At 42.7% G+C, this 20,141-nt stretch overlaps 1 protein-coding gene across 2 annotated transcripts in view; it reads left to right on the forward strand.

Moving 5' to 3' along the window:
- Positions 1-618: 618 nt before the first annotated feature.
- Positions 619-20,141, forward strand: part of LOC115206045 (leucine-rich repeat-containing protein 75A) — a 28,797-nt gene continuing 9,274 nt past the window's right edge. Inside the window, exons 1-4 of one of the 2 annotated variants that reach the window (XM_029772591.1) lie at positions 1,915-2,031; positions 2,302-2,422; positions 10,536-10,673; positions 19,122-19,234. In XM_029772591.1, coding sequence (XP_029628451.1) covers positions 10,545-10,673; positions 19,122-19,234 — 242 coding nt within the window. In that variant the 5' untranslated portion in view covers positions 1,915-2,031; positions 2,302-2,422; positions 10,536-10,544. Of the gene's footprint in view, positions 2,032-2,301; positions 2,423-10,535; positions 10,674-19,121; positions 19,235-20,141 lie in introns of both variants that reach the window. The other variant, XM_029772590.1, reaches the window with a different exon arrangement.

Raw genomic sequence — 20,141 nt, forward strand, 5'->3', positions numbered from 1 at the left:
ATTCTAGGCACTGGACTACCTCTAAATTAGCCTACCCAATCCACATTCATCGTTCAGGAAAAAAAAGGCAAATGATGTTGACCTAGCTATAGTCGTTGCGATATCCTCTTAGCAGGACGTATGTGTAGTGGGGAGCTGCCTGCCCAACCCATTCTCAGTGCGGGGACTTGGGGAGAGAAGCGCTGTGCACACCGCTCCTCCGACAGTGCGCAGCCTATATTCAGTCCCAACAAGAGACACCTTCAACCAGGTCCCGGACTCTACCCTAGGACTCTACCCTAGGACTCTACACTAGGACTCTACACTAGGACTCTACACTAGGACTCTACCCTAGGACTCTACACTAGGACTCTACACTAGGACTCTACACTAGGACTCTACCCTAGGACTCTACACTAGGACTCTACCCTAGGACTCTACACTAGGACTCTACCCTAGGACTCTACACTAGGACTCTACCCTAGGACTCTACACTAGGACTCTACCCTAGGACTCTACACTAGGACTCTACCCTAGGACTCTACACTAGGACTCTACCCTAGGACTCTACACTAGGACTCTACCCTAGGACTCTACACTAGGACTCTACCCTAGGAATCTACCCTAGGACTCTACCCTAGGACTCTACCCTAGGACTCTACACTAGGACTCTACCCTAGGACTCTACCCTTAGCTACCGCTGAGGCCGTTCTAACAGGACATGCCTCGAAGAGCGAATCATTAGAATATAGGAACAACGAATCCAATATCTTGCCAAGGAATAGGTTGACATCACATGTGAATGATTTGAAGAGGCAGAGGTGAATAAACAAACGGAGCAGATAAAGATGTAAACATGACCGTGTCCTGTCTCCATCGCCACCACCACATACGTTTAGCTTCCCCTTCATTTTCTGCACAGACGCAGAATGCGTGGAATTATTGATTAAAAGGGAAGAGGAATCCAATGTGGACGGGAGGAGAGGAGGCACTCGCAACACTGACAGTCACATCAATTTAGTAGCGGCCCTTCAGAGGATAACCGTTTATATTTGAAGGACAGGAATGAAGTCGTCTCCAGGATAGCACTGTGAGCGAGCGCATCCGACCGGGAGTTTGCTGGCGATCTGCGGGACTGCTGCTCCCCGTATTTGCGGCCATGCTGCGGGAAGCATCCTCCGAGCTCTTCCCGACTTGAGGGGCTTTTACCAGCGGATTGGTATAACAGTGCAGTCGTTAAAATGATTTCGTTGTCTGGAAGACGGATAACCCCGAGGTTTTTTTGCAGCGTTTGTTTCATCGTTTGCTAAAGAACCCTGCGCAGAGAGAGCTGATCATATTTCACTTAGCTCTTTAGCTCTGACATTTTTATCCTAACAAAATTCAGTGGAAAACATTTAATTATTTATAGGCTATGTTCCGCGAATTACATAACAAAAGTTTTGGGTTGTGTCCCGGGTTGAGTGTGTGTCTGTTTGTGTTTATAGTCGGCACGCGTAGCAGCAAATTCGCTCAAGCTTATTATGCGAGTTAGACCTTTTATTCAAATCTGAATGCATGTGTTGGAGGTTGTTTCCCCAACTGGTATTGCACTCTGAACAGCTGGACAGTGCACCATTCACTAGAGGACAGGTGTGTTGTCCAACTAGTCAGGTGGGGAACGAACCCAGAGGTCCTATATTAAGGCCTCAAGGTTTTAATGTTTAGTGCAAAAACAAATATTTTTATGCAAGTCAGCCTTGCATGACTGCCTGGGAAGAGCAAGTCATTTTTTACAGCAGATTCTAAAATCCGAACATGGGCACCAAACAGACCAAAGGTGTTGGGGGCCAAGAGGCTGGGCCCAGCCCACAGCACGGGTGGAAACGGACCCATACCAAGGAGAGGGGTGACATCTTCACCTCCTTCATGTTGAGGTCAGGGGACCGGCTGAGTCGTGGAGGGACCCCTCCGCCCTACCAGCGCCGGATTGGCATGATCCAGGAGATGATGCTGATGGCCAAGCAAGGCAAACAGGACAAGGCCACAGAGATGCTGCAGACACTCCGGCAGGTATGTGTGTGTGTGTTTATATGTAAGTGTGTGTGCTTGTGTGTTTATGTGTGTGTTCTTGACTGTGTCTGTGTGTGTGTGTGTGTTTGTGCACCTGTGTGCTTGTGTTCATGTGTGTGTTTGTGCACCTATGTGCTTGTGTTCATGTGTGTGTTTGCCTGTGTGTGCGTGTGCGTGCACAGGTGTGTTTCATCTACTATAACCCCAAATCCCATGTCAGTTCACTGCAAATCCTAGTCTAAGTCTAGATTACATTAACTCTGATAGAAGTCCTTCACTAGGCCAGGAAGACACAGATGGGAGGGAGGTGAGCTTCAGAGGACAGAGGAGGGCAGACAGATGGACTGATGCAAAGACAGACAGATGGACTGATGCAGAGACGGGTAGAGAGGTGAGATCATCAGAAAGCTGGTTGTGCTTTCTCTCAATTAGGTTGTGATTAGCTGTACCACAGACACACTGACACCGTCTGCCCCAGCACACCTCACTTTAAGGGACATACATAACTAGAGGGACTGGCTGTCTGAGTGAGGAGAGGATGTGAATACTAAGGAAGACCAACGCAAACTACACCTCCATTCTATGTCAATCCAGGGTTGTGTTCACTAGGCACGAAAAATGAAGAAAATAGGAAGAAACGGGGAGGTGCGACCTGAACTTGTCCAATATGAAACGGTCCAATATGAAGTGTTTTTCTACGGTGTGCCCTGATGAATACGACCCAGCATTCGAATACAGTCAAATGGCCAAAGGATATTAGATCAACTTAGATGACAGATAGACATTTACACCAACAGCTATCTACAGTATCTGCTGTTGTTGTAATACCATAACAAGCCGATGAGATGCATCCTGCAACTCTCCCCTGTCCCTCCCGTCCCGCACCTCCTTTGCCCCTCTGTCCATGGTTTTTGTGAGAAAGTATAACTCATCCTGGGCTGTGTCATGTTGTTAAAACAGCTGCCCAGAGGCTCGGCTCGCCTTCACTGCTGCTGTAATTAGAGGAGTGGCAACAATTTATGGCCCCTCTGTGATGCCATTCAGCCTGGCTCGATCGGCCTGTGGGAGGATGGAGAGAGAGGAGGAAAGTAGGGAGAGAGTGGAGGTAAGGAGTAGAAAAGGAGGGAGAGAGGAAGAAAAAGAGAGAGGCAAGGAGAGGAGGGAGAGAGGAGGAAAGTAGTGAGAGGAGGAAACAAGGGAGGGAGTGGAGGAAATGAGGGAGAGAGAGGAGAAAGGAGAGAGATGAGGAAAGGGAGAGAGAGGGAAAGGGGGTTAGAGTGGAGTAAAGAATAGATGGAGAGGAGAAAAGAGGGAGGGAGAGATAGTTTGGAAGAAGAGCTACTCCTACTAATGTACTTTTACCTCATAACATTTATCTCCAGACTAAATTGAGAACGAGAACCTAACTATGCATGCAGCTTTGCGATGTGGTTTAGGCCCACATGAAGCTATATCCACCAGACCTATACACTTTATATTGAATATCGGACATGATTTCGTTGATTGGTTCATTCCTTTTGTTTATATCACTCTCAAGCGTTATTGATTTTCATTACTTCAACACTAGGTATAATTTGTTACGATCAAATTAGTCTCACGTCGACAGCCTGGCTGTCATATTGTCACATTCCCTGTATACATTTTGAGCTTTGCCAAAATAGAAGCCTGGACATAGAGGCTATGTTCCAATCAATCCATCCATGTAGTATCCAATCTTAGAGGATGGAGGTTCCAGGCTGGAGGCCCTGGCTGTGTAAGCTTAAATCTTAAGGGTTATCATGTGGATCATAGTGGTGAGGTCAGACAATCCTCACCCTGTAAGGGTTTTTTGGTGCCCTCATTGATCGTGTCCCCGCTTATAAATATCTCAGCATCTGGACTGACAAAAATATGTCTTTCAAAAAGCATGTTGATGAGTTAGAAATTAAGAATTAATTAGGCTTCTTCTTTAGGAGCAGGTCTTTGACTAAATAGCAGAAAACATGTAATTCAGTCAACATTCATTCCGCTTATTGACCATACCTTGACTAGTTAAATAAAGGTAAAATCAAAAATAAAACATTGACTATGGCAATATAGTCTATATGAATGCAGCTATATTAAAGTATTGAAGTATACTGTATTGAAGTATACTGTATTGAAGTATTGAAGTATACTGTATTGAAGTATACTGTATTGAAGTATTGAAGTATACTATATTGAAGTATTGAAGTATACTATATTGAAGTATTGAAGTATACTATATTGAAGTATTGAAGTATACTGTATTGAAGTATTGAAGTATACTATATTGAAGTATTGAAGTATACTGTATTGAAGCCATCGGATGCTGTTTATCATAGCGCCTTGTGCTTTATTACGGGCGATGGGTTCCGTACACATCATTGCATTTTGTTTCAGAAAGTAGCCTGGCCCTCTTTGAAGTCTCGTAGATCGATGCATTGCCCGCTTTTTTGTCTATAAAGCCCTCTTGCATAAACTTCCAACATACCTTACCTCATTGTTAACCTTCAGATGTATAAGTTACCAGACCCAGACTCAGGGATGGCTAACCCGGAGATCCCTTCCTTCTCTAACGAGTTAAGTAAATCAGCTTTGAGTTTTTTTGCGCCTCATGTGGAATGATACCCAAAATTCCTTAAATATGTATAGTGTAATTGATGTGTATATAGATATGTATAGTGTAATTGATGTGTATATAGATATGTATAGTGTAATTGATGTGTATTTATGGTGGTCATTTATGAACATTTTAACATCTTGACCATGTTCTGTTATAATATCCACCCGGCACAGCCAGAAGAGGACTGGCCACCCCTCATAGCCTGGTTCCTCTCTAGGTTTCTTCCTAGGTTTTGGCCTTTCTAGGGAGTTTTTCCTAGGGAGTTTTTCCTAGCCACCGTGCTTCTTTCACATGCATTGCTTGCTGTTTGGGGTTTTAGGCTGGGTTTCTGTACAGCACTTTGAGATATCAGCTGATGTACGAAGGACTATATAAATTGATTTGATTTGATATGTATAGTGTAATTGATGTGTATATAGATATGTATAGTATAATTGATGTGTATATAGATATGTATAGTGTAATTGATGTGTATATAGATATGTATAGTGTAATTGATGTGTATATAGATATGTATAGTGTAATTGATGTGTATATAGATATGTATAGTGTAATTGATGTGTATATAGATATGTATAGTGTAATTGATGTGTATATAGATATGTATAGTATAATTGACGTGTATATAGATATGTATAGTGTAATTGACGTGTATATAGATATGTATAGTGTAATTGATGTGTATATAGATATGTATAGTGTAATTGATGTGTATATAGATATGTATAGTGTAATTGATGTGTATATAGATATGTATAGTGTAATTGATGTGTATATAGATATGTATAGTGTAATTGATGTGTATATAGATATGTATAGTGTAATTGATGTGTATATAGATATGTATAGTGTAATTGATGTGTATATATATGTATAGTGTAATTGATGTGTATATAGATATGTATAGTATAATTGACGTGTATATAGATATGTATAGTGTAATTGATGTGTATATAGATATGTATAGTGTAATTGATGTGTAATTGATGTGTATAGTGTAATTGATGTGTAATTGATGTGTATAGTGTAATTGATGTGTATATAGGTATGTATAGTGTAATTGACGTGTATATAGATATGTATAGTGTAATTGATGTGTATATAGATATGTATAGTGTAATTGATGTGTAATTGATGTGTATATAGATATGTATAGTGTAATTGATGTGTATATAGATATGTATAGTGTAATTGACGTGTATATAGATATGTATAGTGTAATTGATGTGTATATAGATATGTATAGTATAATTGACGTGTATATAGATATGTATAGTGTAATTGATGTGTATATAGATATGTATAGTGTAATTGATGTGTATATACACTGCGTGCACAATTATTAGGCAAGTGAGTATTCTGATCTTATCATTGTTTCTATTCACATTTTCCAACTCCAAACCATATAAACTTGAATGCTTATTGGATTTAATCATTTTCAGGGGATATGTATTTGTGTAATGAGGGAGGGTGTGGCGAAAGTGAATAACACCTTATATCAAGGTGTGCATAATTATTAGGCAGCCTCATTACCTCAGGTAAAATGGGCCAAAAAATAAATTTAACTGACACTGAAAAGCCAAAAATGTAAAATGCCTTTCAGACGGATGCGACACTCTTTAAATAGCTAAACTATTGAGGTGTGACCACCGGACATTCAAACGTTTTGTTGCGAATAGTCAACTGGGGCGCAAAAAACGCATGGGGAAGAAAAGGCGCAAATTAACTGCAAAAGACTTGAGAAGAATTAAACGTCAAACTACCAGGAACCCATTATCCTCCAGTGCCACCGTATTCTAGAACTGCAACCTACCTGGAGTGTTCAGAAGTACAAGGTGTCAAGTGCTGAGAGACATGGCCAAGGTCAATAAGACTGACACAAGACCACCACTGAATAAGTTTCACAAGTTGAAGCGTCAAGATTGGGCAAAGAAATACCTGAAGACAGATTTTTCAAAGATTTTATGGACAGATGAAATGAAAGTGACTCTTGATGGACCAAATGGATGGGCCCGTGGCTGGATCAGTAATGGACACAGGGCACCACTTTGAGTCAGGTGCCAGCAAGGTGAAGGAGGGGTACTGGTATGGGCTGCTATCATTGAGGATGAGGTAGTTGGACCTTTTCGGGTTGAAGATGGACTGAAACTCAACTCCCAAACCTACTGCCAGTTTCTGGAAGATTCTTTCGTCAAGCAGTGGTACAGGAAGAAGTCCTCAGCATTCTAGAAGGCCATGATCTTTATGCAGGACAATGCTCCATCACATGCATCCAAGTACTCCACTGCTTGGCTAGCCAGCAAGGGCCTCAAAGATGCCTGAATAATGACCTGGCCACCTTCCTCACCTGACTTAAATCCTATTGAGAACTTATGGGGCCTTCTCAAACGTGAGATTTACAGTGATGGAAGACAATACACCTTTTTGAACAGCATTTGGGAGGCTGTAGTTGCTGCTTCAGCGAAAATTGATCGTGAACAGATCAAGAAACTGACAGACTCCATGGATGGAAGGCTCATGGCAGTTATTGAAAATAAGGGTGGCTATATTGGGCACTGAATATTTTTGAAAGGCCAGAAATGTTATATAATTGTCATTTTGTGTTACTTATCTGTTACACTTACTTTAAAAATTGAGAATAAACAAGTGAGTTGAGAGAAATTAGTTTTGTAATTTAGTTGCCTAATAATTGTGCACACTTATATTTCCCTGAGAAAGACAAAACTCACTTTTCCTTTGTTAAACATTCAGGTTTGAGGTTCAATAACATTTTGTATTGACTGAGAGCATTGTGTTTGTTCAACAATAAAATGAATCCCGAGGAATACAATTTGCCTAATAATTGTGCACGCAGTGTAGATATGTATAGTGTAATTGTTGTTTATTGATGTGTTCTGCGAAAGAGACTCTGGTCTCAGCATGACTCCCTGCTTAAATGTAAAAAATCCCTGCTGGTTGTTGTTCTGAGATCAGAGCCTCTGTTTACAAAGCATCTCATAGTAGGAGTGCTGATCTAGGATCAGTTTTGTATTTTCGACCAGACTGAATTAGATTATATGGACAGGGGGGACCTGATCCTAGATCAGCACTCCTACTCTGAGACACTTTGTAAACGTAGGCCCAGGCTGAGCTGAGATGAGGCCAGGGAGGGACACACAGTGTATTATCATGTCATTATCAATCTTCTAGCTCTGGCTCTGCACTCTTAGAAAAAAAATGTTCCAAAACAGTTCCTCGGCTGTCACCATAGGAGAACCCTTTTTGGTTCCAGGTAGAACTCTTTTGGGTTCCTTTTTTTTCTCAGAGTCCAGAGGGTTCTCCTAAGGGGACAGCCGAAAAACCTATTTAGGTTCTAGATATCACCTTTTTTCTAAGAGTGTGGACCTCAGTTTCAACACACACCTACTACACTTAAGTGATAATGCCCTCGAAGCCGGTGTTTGGAGGATATATTGGCACGGGTGTTGTTAGGCCCGAGAAGAAGTCAAACCGTGCCAATATATCCTCCAAACAGCAACTTCGAGGGCATTATCACTTTTACACAATGGGTTACCGACATATTCAAATAATGATTGACATATTTTCATGAACACTTTTTATGAATTTATTCATACTGTTTCATCCTTCCGTGAGATATAGTCCCGGCACAAATATAGGGTTTCTACCCAAGCCGGCTGGTCATTTGTTCTATTGGTTCGGTTGCCAGAGATGCGACCCAGTCGTTAAGTATTTTTGTTCTGTATCTATGGATGCGACCAAGTTGTTTGTTCTAAATTCTCTATTGCCATACTGGCTGACAACGTTCTTATCCCTTACTTGCTAGCTAGTCAACTACGGTTAACTTACAGTCACGTCAAACAGTGCAGCCAGAATAACAACAAAGTAGCTGCATTTGCGTTTGTTTAAGCTGTTTTCTTGTGACATTTATTTGGATACATCCATAACAATGAGCTAATGATGGCTGATTTCTCCTGGCATAGAAAACGTGCTCTCTCGTCAGGACACTGTTGTTCAGAGGAGCTAGACAACAACACAGCTAACACAATCACTTCAAACTGAAGCTGGAAAGACTGCAACCAGCTGCACTTCATTTAGTTTGACCTATATTCTATTGACATTCCTTCTATATATCCATAAAAATGATGCCAGCTGATTCATGATTTCGAATGGCTGAGAAAAGTCCCGACTCCCGACATGTTCATTACTATGGGACAGCTGGAGATAGAATTTCTATATTGAAACAATGTTGCGAAAAAGTCAGCAAGTTTTATACAAATCTCTGCAGTTGAAAACCAAATGCTAGTCTCAAAAAATGGGAGATAATGTCAAGATGCTTTTTATAGTGGAGATCAAGTTTATAAATTGCCTGGCTAGGCTGATGAGACAGTGGATTGTGCAGTCAGATGAAACAGAGTAAATAGGCATTTTAACGCCATAGCTTTAGCAGGTGGTAACTTGTGGAATAGACACCGGCTGGAATACGGTTTTAACTAATCAGCATCCAGGATTAGACCCCATGCCCTGAGTCCACATAGCAACAGGTTGATTAGAAACTAAACTGTTCATTCTGATACTGTTTGTCCTGCTAGTTGATTTGGGGGTACAAGACAGAATGAGACAAAGAGATGTGTGGAGAGACTGAGAGAAGCATCTCAGTTCTCTGGCAACCAGGTGCACTCCGTTGTTGCCCGGATACCAGGAAAATTCCCATTAAACGGGAATTGATGAATGAAGGGGCAGCTCTCTTAACACCTAATGTACCCGAAAAACCCTTAATTTCTCCTCCTGAGTCAATTTTCTTTTTTTTTTACATGCAGTACACTGCTTTGATGTTGAATGTGGCTGATTTATGTGGGAGGAATACTCCCTGATAAATTCAAAAGACAATTTATTGCCCTCACAACCCTCCCACTCACCATCACCTTACAGTTCAAATAATTTTGTGACTTTAGTTGTCATAGTCATTCATTTTAAATACAGACTACTGACATAAAAAAAATGCATGGCCTTTTCTTTACTAGAGGGTATTGCTCCTCACGTCATTTTCTTTCTTTCAGTCCTTTCTCTTTCTCCACCTCAAAGTGTCGTTCTGCCTTTACCATGTTGTTTTCACCTTGGCTAGAACCATAGGCCGCCCCTATCCCCCGCCAACCCTGGCCATTTCGTGACCAATCTGGAACTGCAGCTACCTAAACCTGCTGTGCCGAGATAACACACAGAGATGGCAGATACATTTCCATTGAGGGGTTATCTATTTGCATAGCTGCTTGATTTCTTAAAACTCGCTCGCCGGGCACGGGGAGAATTGGATCCCTCATGTCCTGTGACTCATCCAGCTGTCACGGACGCACACACACGTTAGGGAACCTATAAGCAAATTCGAGGTCTTTGCATGAATTGACAAAGACTTCCTGTGCCTGATGGAAAAGCTTCAGGCTCCTGACATACAGCAAACACACTCTCTTTCCAGGTGTCCCGAAATCTACTATCTGTTAGTATTTGAGTCAACGCTACTGGATAAGCAGGTTTAAGTGTTAAGTTTGCTTAGCAGTGGTACATTTGTGAGTGTTTCCACTTTTGCTCACCCCACCTCTGAGTACAAGTCAATAATTATGTGTGCTAGTTTCCTATATGTCCGTCAGTCACTGTCACATAAACGAATGCAATATTGATATATTATGCAGGAGATTGATTATGTGTATTATATAAAATTTGCCCTGACAATGTGGTATAACCTGGGAAAAACCCAGGGCCTGAGTTATAGGCGATAAGTAGGAGGCAGAGTTTTTCCTGGTCCGGGTCACATGGTTAGTGAAAACCGCTGGCTCTAATCATGTAACACGGTTCTACATCTCTCCTGTCTCTCTGTGTGTGTGTGTAGGACTTGGGGATGGAGTCCACGTCTCTGGATGACGTGCTGTACCGTTACGCCAGCTTCAGGAACCTAGTGGACCCCATCACCCACGACCTCGTCATCAGCCTGGCCAGATACATCCAGTGCCCCCCCAAGACAGGCCCGGTAGAACACCGAACACTCCATGCACACATCAACGTGTTAACACAACACGTGCAAGTACACACGGGCACACACACATATACACACACGCGCATGCGAAGTGTGTTGAGACCTAGTAAAAAGCGCATGAAACGCAATGTATTATTAATCCATTATTACATGCTACTCACAGATACTCTGCCCCATCACAATATTACCTCTCAGCCTTATTTACTTCAGTGTGCTGGTGCAATCAGACCAGATCCTATCCTCCAGTCTTTGGCTGGGAAATTAGGTTATTAATGTGCTGTAAGTGTGGTTGTTATGGTGTGTATACATTTGTGTGTATCTCGGTGTGTGTATATCATTTCCGTGTGTGTGTGTGTCTGAGAGAAAGAGAGAGAGATACACTATATATACAAAGTATGTGGACACCCCTTCAAATTAGTGGATTTGGGAGCTTCATGAAATGGGTTTCCATGGCCGAGCAGCCCCACACAAGCCTAAGATCACCAATGCCAAGCGTTGGCTGGAGTAGTGTAAAGCTCGCCTCTTTTGGACTCTGGAGCAGTGAAAATCTGGGTTTGGCGGCTGCCAGGAGAACGCCACCTGCCCCAATGCATAGTGCCATCTCTAAAGTTTGGTGGAGTAGGAATAATGGTCTGGTGCTGTTCTTTGTGGTTCTTGGCCAATCTGTAAATGCAGCTACCTAAACCTGCTGTGCCGAGATAACACACAGAGATGGCAGATACATTTCCATTGAGGGGTTATCTATTTGCATAGCTGCTTGATTTCTTAAAGCTCGCTCGCCGGGCACGGGGAGAATTGGATCCCTCATGTCCTGTGACTCATCCACCTGTCACAAACACATACACATGTTATTCGATGATTACATTTCTCTAAAACAGGTTATAGGCTACATGTGCACCACCAAGTCAGAACAGTAGGCTAAATTAAGAGGGGAAAATAGACCAAATTAGTAGCATGAGGCACATGGGCTACTAACAGCTTACTACACAACCTACACTTAGTATTACTTACTTAGCTACAGTGTACAGTGCATTCGGAAACTATTCAGACCCCTTGACTTTTTCCACATTTTGTTACGTTACAGCCTTATTCTTAAATGAATTAAATAAATAAAAATCCTACATTTTTGCAAATTTATTACAAATTAAAAACAGAAATACCTTATTTACATAAGTATTCAGCCACTTTGCTATGAGACTTGAAATTGAGCTCAGGTGCATCCTGTTTCCATTGATCATCCTTGAGATGTTTTCACAACTTGATTGGAGTCCACCTGTGATAAATTCAACTGTTTGGACATGAATTGGAAAGGTACACACCTGTCTATATAAGGTTCCACAGTTGACAGTGCATGTCAGAGCAAAAACCAAGCCATGAGGTCGAAGAAATTGTCCGTAGAGCTCCAAGACAGGATTGTGTCGAGGCACAGATCTGGGGAAGGGTACCAAAACATTTCTGCAGCATTGAAGGTCCCCAAGAACACAATGGTCTCCATCATTCTTAAATGGAAGATGTTTGGAACCATCAAAACTCTTCCTAGTGCTGTCCACCTGGCCAAACCGAGCACATTTTACATTTACATTTTAGTCATTTAGCAGATGCTCTTATCCAGAGCGACTTACAGTAGTGAATGCATACATTTCATGCCTTTAACAAAAAAAAAATATTTATTTAAAAAAATATATATAATTGTACTGCCCCCCCGTGTGAATCGAACCCACAACCCTGGTGTTGCACACACCATGCTGGCATTGCAAACACCATGCTCTACCAACTGAGCCACAGGGAAGCAATTGGGGGAGAAGGGCCTTGGTCAGGGAGGTGACAAAGAACCCGATGGACACTCTGACAGAGCTTTAGTGTTCCTTTGTGGAGATGGGAGAACCTTCCAGAAGGACAACCTTCTCTCCAGCACTCTACCAATCAGGCCTTTATGGTAGATTGGCCCGACGGAAGCCACTCCTCAGTAAAAGGCACATGACAGCCCGCTTGGAGTTTGCCAAAAGGCACCTAAAGGACTCTCAGACCATGAGAAACAAGATTCTCTGGTCTGATGAAACCAAGATTGAACTCTTTGTCTTGAATGCCAAGCGTCACGTCTGGAGGAAACCTGGCACCATCCCTACGGTGAAGCATGGTGGTGGCAGCATCAAGCTGTGGGGATGTTTTTCAGCGACAGGGACTGGGAGACTAGTCAGGATCGAGGGAAAGATGAACGGAGCAAAGTACAGAGAGATCCTTAATGAAAACTTGCTCCAGAGTGCTCAGGACCTCAGACTGGGACGAAGGTTCCCCTTCCAACAGGACCACGCCCCTAAGCACACAGCCAAGACAACGCAGGCGTGGCTTCGGGACAAGTCTCTGAATGTCCTTGAGTGGCCCAGCCAGAGCCCGGACTTGAACCCGATCTAACATCTCTGGAGAGACCTGAAAATAGCTGTGCAGCGACGCTCCCCATCCAACCTGACAGAGCTTGAGAGAAGAATGGGAGAAATTCCCCAAATACAGATGTGCCAAGCTTGTAACGTCAAGAAGACTCAATGCTGTAATCGCTGCCAAAGGTGCTTCAACAAAGTACTGAGTAAAGGGTCTGATTACTTATGTAAATGTAATATTTCAGTTTAAATTAGCAATAATTTCTAAAAACCTCTTTTTGCTCTGTCATTATGGGGTGTTGTGTGTAGGTTGATGAGGTAAAAAAAAACAATTGAATACATTTTAGAAAAAGTCTAACGTAACAAAGTCAAGGGGTCTGAATAATTTCCGAAGGCACTGTACATATTTCCCTGGCATATTACATAATTTATGCAGCAGCATACAATACATTTTTGGACTCACCTTGTTGTGCTGTGCTCAGTTGAACAGGAAAGTGGCGCGGTGGTCCTCCCTTGACATCAAAATTCGTCATCAAAGTCTGGCATTCTCTGGATTTATGGTGCAATCAAGACAACTGGGAACTCGTAAAAAACAAGGTTGAATTATAATGATGTCAGTGATCTTCTGGTGGTTGTGCTAGAAAAAGGCCAGAGTTCCCGACTTACAATTCAAAGTTGGATGACCATTCAAAACGTATTTTCCCAGCCGGAGCTCGTTTTTTTCCCCGAGTTCCCAGTTATCTTGAACTCAAGTTAGATTTCCCAGTTCCGAGTTAAGTTGTTTTGAGCGCGGCAGAAATCATGCTGGATTCACAGCATGGCCAATGTTGAATGTTTATCATTTTAAGCTTGGAATAGAGACCCTTGAACCCAGAATTGGGACCACACACCCATTCCACTGAATAGCAGGCTAATGATTGCGTTGCAATGCTTGCAGTTAGCCACTGATTCCTTCCAAACCACTCATTGTTACATTTGTGATTTTCAACTTGTTGTTTAATGTTTATGTCCAATGGCCGATGAGCACCGATACGTTTTATCTATAATTTCTCATCAATATTTCTCTCCATATGACAAGGATTAAAAAGGATTTGCCAGTAGATTGTCGACTTGATTCATGATAATGACTGCTAGCGAAGATTTAGAAAATTGTGATGTTGACATGATCAGTCCAATCAAAGTTACTGTAGATATAATGTGATTTGACGTCGTTTTATCTGTGGCCAATGACCTGGTGCCTTCTTGGATGGGCACTTCTAGTGTAACTCTAAGGTAGCGCCCAAGGGGCTTGAATATTCTAGCTCTACCCTTAGATTTGTTAGTGACGTTGTGTCACCGTGAGTGACAGAACATGGCGCAACTAGAGAACATTACCTACCCCCACGCTCCGTATTTTCCGCTGGCTGCCCCACCACCACAGAAAGCACTGAGCTAGGCTGAAACACTTGCATTTTGAAGCTGCCTTACTCAAGAAAGCGAAAGAGACCATGTTTGTATGGAGGCTTTATTAACTCAATGATAATTTTTTTCATACATTGTTTGCAAACTGATATGTGACACGTATTAATGCCAAAATAACATGCAAAACAGGCAACCTCCTCCTTATTTAATTTTTTTGCTCTGCCCCACCAGCCCTGAATGACGGGTCGCCACTGAGTACAGTGTATTGATGATCAGCTGGTGAGATGCTGTGACTGAAATCTAAATGCACTCACATGAATGCCTGTAGGGATGTGAGGAGGGTCTCTCTCTCTCTCTCTCTCTCTCTCATCCACCTGTTCCTCAGTGAGTCTCATTGACAGCCTAAGTCAGAGAATGAATTAGACCGGCTCAAAACTCCACATGGCATGAATAACATACCATCTCTGCATTTACCCACATACTGTATGTGATTAATAACAACACAATCATACCCAGAAGGATTAAAATGACCTACCGTTGAATAACAGACTCCCATAAGGATTTCAATCTGTTTTAGTTCAATCTATATATTATTATATTGAGATAGTTATGATGGATAAAGAAGGATTATACTTTTTCATTACACCCATGCCTAATCCTAAGCTTTTTCTAACAATCATGCTTCTGTCTTGCTCACTGAGCGAGATGACGAAAGGAGTTAGCGGTGGATAGATGGATGTGGCAACTAGGAAAGAGAGACAGATTTCACTCGTCATCATGGAAGGAGAGAGGCATGTCTTGCAGGGAGTGATAGAGAGAGACGGAGGGAAAGCCGGAGGTGGGGAGAGGCAGAATGGTGGGAGGAACGATAGACAGACAGGCAGGCAGACAGACAGCGGGGGGAACGACAGACAGACAGAGGGGAAAACGAAAGACAGACAGACCAGCGGTGCCTTGTTCTCCTGTATGAGTCACACACTGAAAATACTGGCAGCCTGCCCAGCCTCGGTGCTGCTGTTACTGCTCACAATGGAGCGAGCCCAACATAATATTACCACACACACACGGTAAACATCTTTATTTTCGTCGTAATCAGTGGTCTTTATTTTTTTATATAGCGCTACTGATATTGATTACAGCATTGTTGGGAAAGAGCTTGGAAGAAAGTAATTTCACTGTAATTGTGTGCTTGATAATACAACTTGATACTTATAGAAAATGTGTCTGAAAGATTGATTCAGCCCACATTCCTCCTCTTACTGCTCTGCTTGGCCACAATTTGAACCCAAACTTAAAAAAAAAAACTAGCTTGGCAGATTGTGAACCCAGGTGTTATTTTCGACTTGTCTTTTTCTTTCCCAGTCTGCTGCCGTTTTCAGCCCTGTAACAATTTACGAAATTCAATTCAAAGAACTGCGTTTGTACTGTGAGGGAACTGCTTGTGCTGAGTGGTTCATGCAAGAAAACACAGTTAGGCTTTGTGGTAAACAGTAAGGATGAGCGATGGAAGGTTGTTATTGAGAACACCATGACGACGCGTAACACCATGGGGGAACTAGTAGTCCACCTGCGCTACGAAGAGAGAGACTATTTTGTTTCTGGGTACAGATGCGAGAAACAGATTTATGTGTTGATGTAGTGGAGGGAGAGAGGGAAGGAAAGCATAGAAGGCAGGAAAAAGGGGAAAAAGTAGCTGAGAGATCAATCCTGTGGAGGGGTGGTGCGGGGGGAGGGAGAGAGAAGGAGGGAGAAGAGGGAGAGAGAGTGTGTTTTAGTGTACACTGTAAAAATAGAACGTCTCAAATCGCCATGATTGTGTAATGAAACCATGAAAAGTATTGCACCTAAGCTGAGATCTGGTGTTTGGAGGGTGTTTGAATGTAAACCCAATGTCAGTGTTCTGATACACTGAATGGGTTTTAAAAATGAACTGTCTCAATAAAGTGTCAAAATACCCCCAAATATCTTTAAAAAAAATGTATGCAAGTCGTTTCAATGATTTGTTCATTTCATTTTACCAAAATAATGGAAATCCAACTTAATATGTTGCTCAAAATGTAAGTATATTTCATGAATATTTTACACAATATTGTATTCATGTTTGAAGAGAGAAAAGTATATTTCTATATTAGTATTAAGCTTGTTGTGTAATGGATCATAGCTATCAAAACCGTCAGGCAAACTGAGGTTCAGTGAGGATGGCACCCAGTCCCACATTCAAGATTGTCAATGGAAGAGGCAAGTGCAGAATCTTAAGTTCCTGCAGTTCAACCTCCAGTTACTGCTGGTGGTTTGAATACTGTGCTTGGCAATGCCTGCCGAAAGGTATATAATGGCAAATGATCAAATATATAAAACGATATTAAACATTAAGACACTTCAGAAAAAGCATGTCATTCTCCACTGGACAGGATTCAAAACATCATAATGGTGTTTAGAAGCATTAGAGAAAGGAAACGGCACCAAAAGAGAAGGTATCTAATTCTGTACAAAACACGGAACACCAAAATAGTGTTTTCAACCTTTTCTGTTAGTGCTCCCAGTCCCTGGCAAGGTGTTGCACAATACTTGACTAACTGGTCTATGTAATGTAATGTTTCAAAACATCTCAGGATGATGTGTTTCAATACTCCAGCAGAGTTGGTGGCAGCTCAGTTGCCACAGTGTAGAGAGGAGAGGAGTGGAGAGTGCTGTGAGGCTCAACGGTGAGGTGATGAGTTTCTGATGCCTCTGTCAGTAGGGGACTGCAGCCTGTCTGCAGGGACAGAGAGCAGAGCAGCTCTGCCCTGTGTCACAGTGACACTCACAGACACACAGACACACACACACACAACTATATATATATACACTCACACAGCCAGCCATACTACACAGGGGAATGCTTACTGACCGTACTGCACTTCCTTTGAGATGGTTTTGATTGGGTCTTAGGAGAGGAGACAGTGGGGAGTCGGTAGGTATTGAATTCATTATCTGTCCCTGTCATGTTTATTGTGAAGGTCAGGAAGTCAAATAGAACAGAACCGGAGAGAGGTTTACAGTGCAGATTGCATCCCAAGGTGTGTGTGTGTGTGTGTGTGTGTACGTGTGTGTGCGACGTTTCATTTTGATACATTGCTATACAGCTGATAGATAGCTACATGACTGAAGGAAAACCAGAGCCCCATATATATGTAAATAGATGTCTCTGATGTCTCCAGATGTCTCTTCCCTACTACCAGAACAGTGTTGTTCTACAGTACAGTGTAATCCTGTACATGTCTGTCCTGTCTGTCCTGTCTGTTTGTCTGTCTGAGACAGAGTCTGCTGGTTGTTGTAGACATATCTAGGCCAGTGGACACAGCATGGAGAGGAATCCCTCGGTAGCCCAGCATATGCTGCTAGCCTGCTGCTGCCTGTATCAGATCAGTGGGGAGAGGCCCGCATCCCAAATGGCACCCGGTTCCCTAAGTAGTGCACTGCTTTTGACCAGATCCATATGGGCCCTGGTCAAAAGGAGTGCACTATGTAGGGAATAGGTTGCCATTTGGGACATGGTGGGTTAGTGCAGAGTATTGACAATCAGTAACAGACTGGTCGATACCTCCTGTTCCCCTACTCCCACAGACTACGTTCAGATGGAGAGACACCACAAACAGGTTTATTACACAGCCAAAATGAGATAGATACTTAGAACGGCTAATAACGAATGACTGTAAATATCTCATATTTGATCAATATGTGTAACAATATTGCTACAGCTAGCACTTGTGGGACCACATCTGCTCAAAGGAAATTGCAAAAGCTATACAATTCTGTGTTACTGTACTATGGGCATCCACACACACTCATATAATCCACTAGATGCGTATTTGGTGGTACACGTGCTTGGTATAGTTACCACGTCAGTAGGGCTCGCTGAACGAGTGGAGGAGAACGTGGAGACATCAATAATGTAATATGTCTTACCTCCAGAGGACACAGGCAGGGAGCTGGAAACAATAAACACACATAGAGACACAAACACACACACACACACACACACATAGAGACACACACACACACGCTGGGAACAAAGCAGCAACAGGGCAGACCCTTGAACCTCTTACCAATCTCTCCCTGAATAACAAACCTAAGTGGCCTCATATAATGGCTTCGTTTTCATTTCTAGGGATCTTACCACCAACAGCACATACTGGCCTGGGACGATGACGTAGGTGCAGAATAGCAGAGATTAACCAATAGGGCGTCGATATGACCTCACAGACAATAATGACCTGTATAATATCTTTGCATACCCGTGCCACCCTTCACTTTTTTTCATCTAACGGCCATGGTAAGAGCATTCCATGTTCTCCGTAAAATGTGTTATATGTCCCTGTGGGTTGTGTTTACCTGTGTAGTTGTGAAAACCTGGTGTCGATACTTAGTGCTTCTGAAGGGAGGGAGGGAGGGAGGGAGGGAGGGAGAGAGAACAGGGTATAACCCAGAGCCTGAGTCCATCAGGAGGCCACACAGTGTTCAGTGCAGTCCCTCAGCTCCTCTCCTTTCATCACAGACCAAGGAAGAAGTGTTTGTTGTCTACAACTCAGCTCCTCTGGTCCCGTCAGCCAATATTAACCTACACTGTCTGTTTTTCTCTCTTTCCCTCTTACATTCTTTCTTTCTTTCCTTCTCTCTCTGCCAGGGGGAGGATTCTCTGGGTGCCATGGAGAAGGTGTGTCGCCAGCTGACCTATCACCTGAGCCCACACTCACAGTGGAGACGGCAGGGCATACTGAAGAGGAAGCCGCAGGCATGGTGAGGAGACAGGGGACACGTCGTGCGTGTGTGTGTGTGTGTGTGTGTGTGTGTGTGTGTGTGTGTGTGGGCATGTGGTACCCTCTGATGGGTCACTAGAGCTAGAGAGAAAGTTTGGTCAAAGGCAATATGCACACACAGAAGAAGCTATGATTATTTATTTATATGTGCGAAGGTTTGTCAAATGTACGTTTCTCATTTCCTAATGGAATTCTGGGTCACTGTGGACTGGCGCACTCTTTGGCCTTCACGCAAAAACTGCAGGCTTGCACGGGGCAGGCCTTTTTTGTTTTTAATTAATGTGATTAGTTCGTGCAAATAAAAGGCTTGACGTGGCATCTTGGGTCGAAGGATCGGACTGAATCATAGTTTCACCTGGCATCCTCCCTGATTTCCCAGTTCCTTCCTCATTGGTTAATGCAGAGGAAGTCACGAAAATGCCACATAATCTGGTGTATGTGTCTGTCTAACTCGACCAAAACAAGATACCCTATGTGTCTGGCTTGGTCCAGTCTAACTCAACTAAAACAAGATACCCTATGTGTCTGGCTTGGTCCAGTCTAACTCAACTAAAACAAGATACCCTATGTGTCTGGCTTGGTCCAGTCTAACTCAACTAAAACAAGATACCCTATGTGTCTGGCTTGGTCCAGTTTAACTCAACTAAAACAAGACATCCTATGTGTCTGGCTTGGTCCAGTCTAACTCAACTAAAACAACACATCCTGTGTGTGTGTGTGTGTGTGTGTGTGTGTGTGTGTGTGTGTGTGTGTGTGTGTGTGTGTGTGTGTGTGTGTGTGTGTGTGTGTGACTGTGTGTTTCTGTATAAATCTAATCCAGAGCAAATCTGTGTACACACGTGTATTTTCATTCATCATCTATTCCCAGAAGCCTTCACTCTGCCCCT

The sequence above is a fragment of the Salmo trutta genome, chromosome 13, assembly GCF_901001165.1.
Source record: "Salmo trutta chromosome 13, fSalTru1.1, whole genome shotgun sequence".
Classification (NCBI taxonomy): Eukaryota; Metazoa; Chordata; class Actinopteri; order Salmoniformes; family Salmonidae; genus Salmo; species Salmo trutta.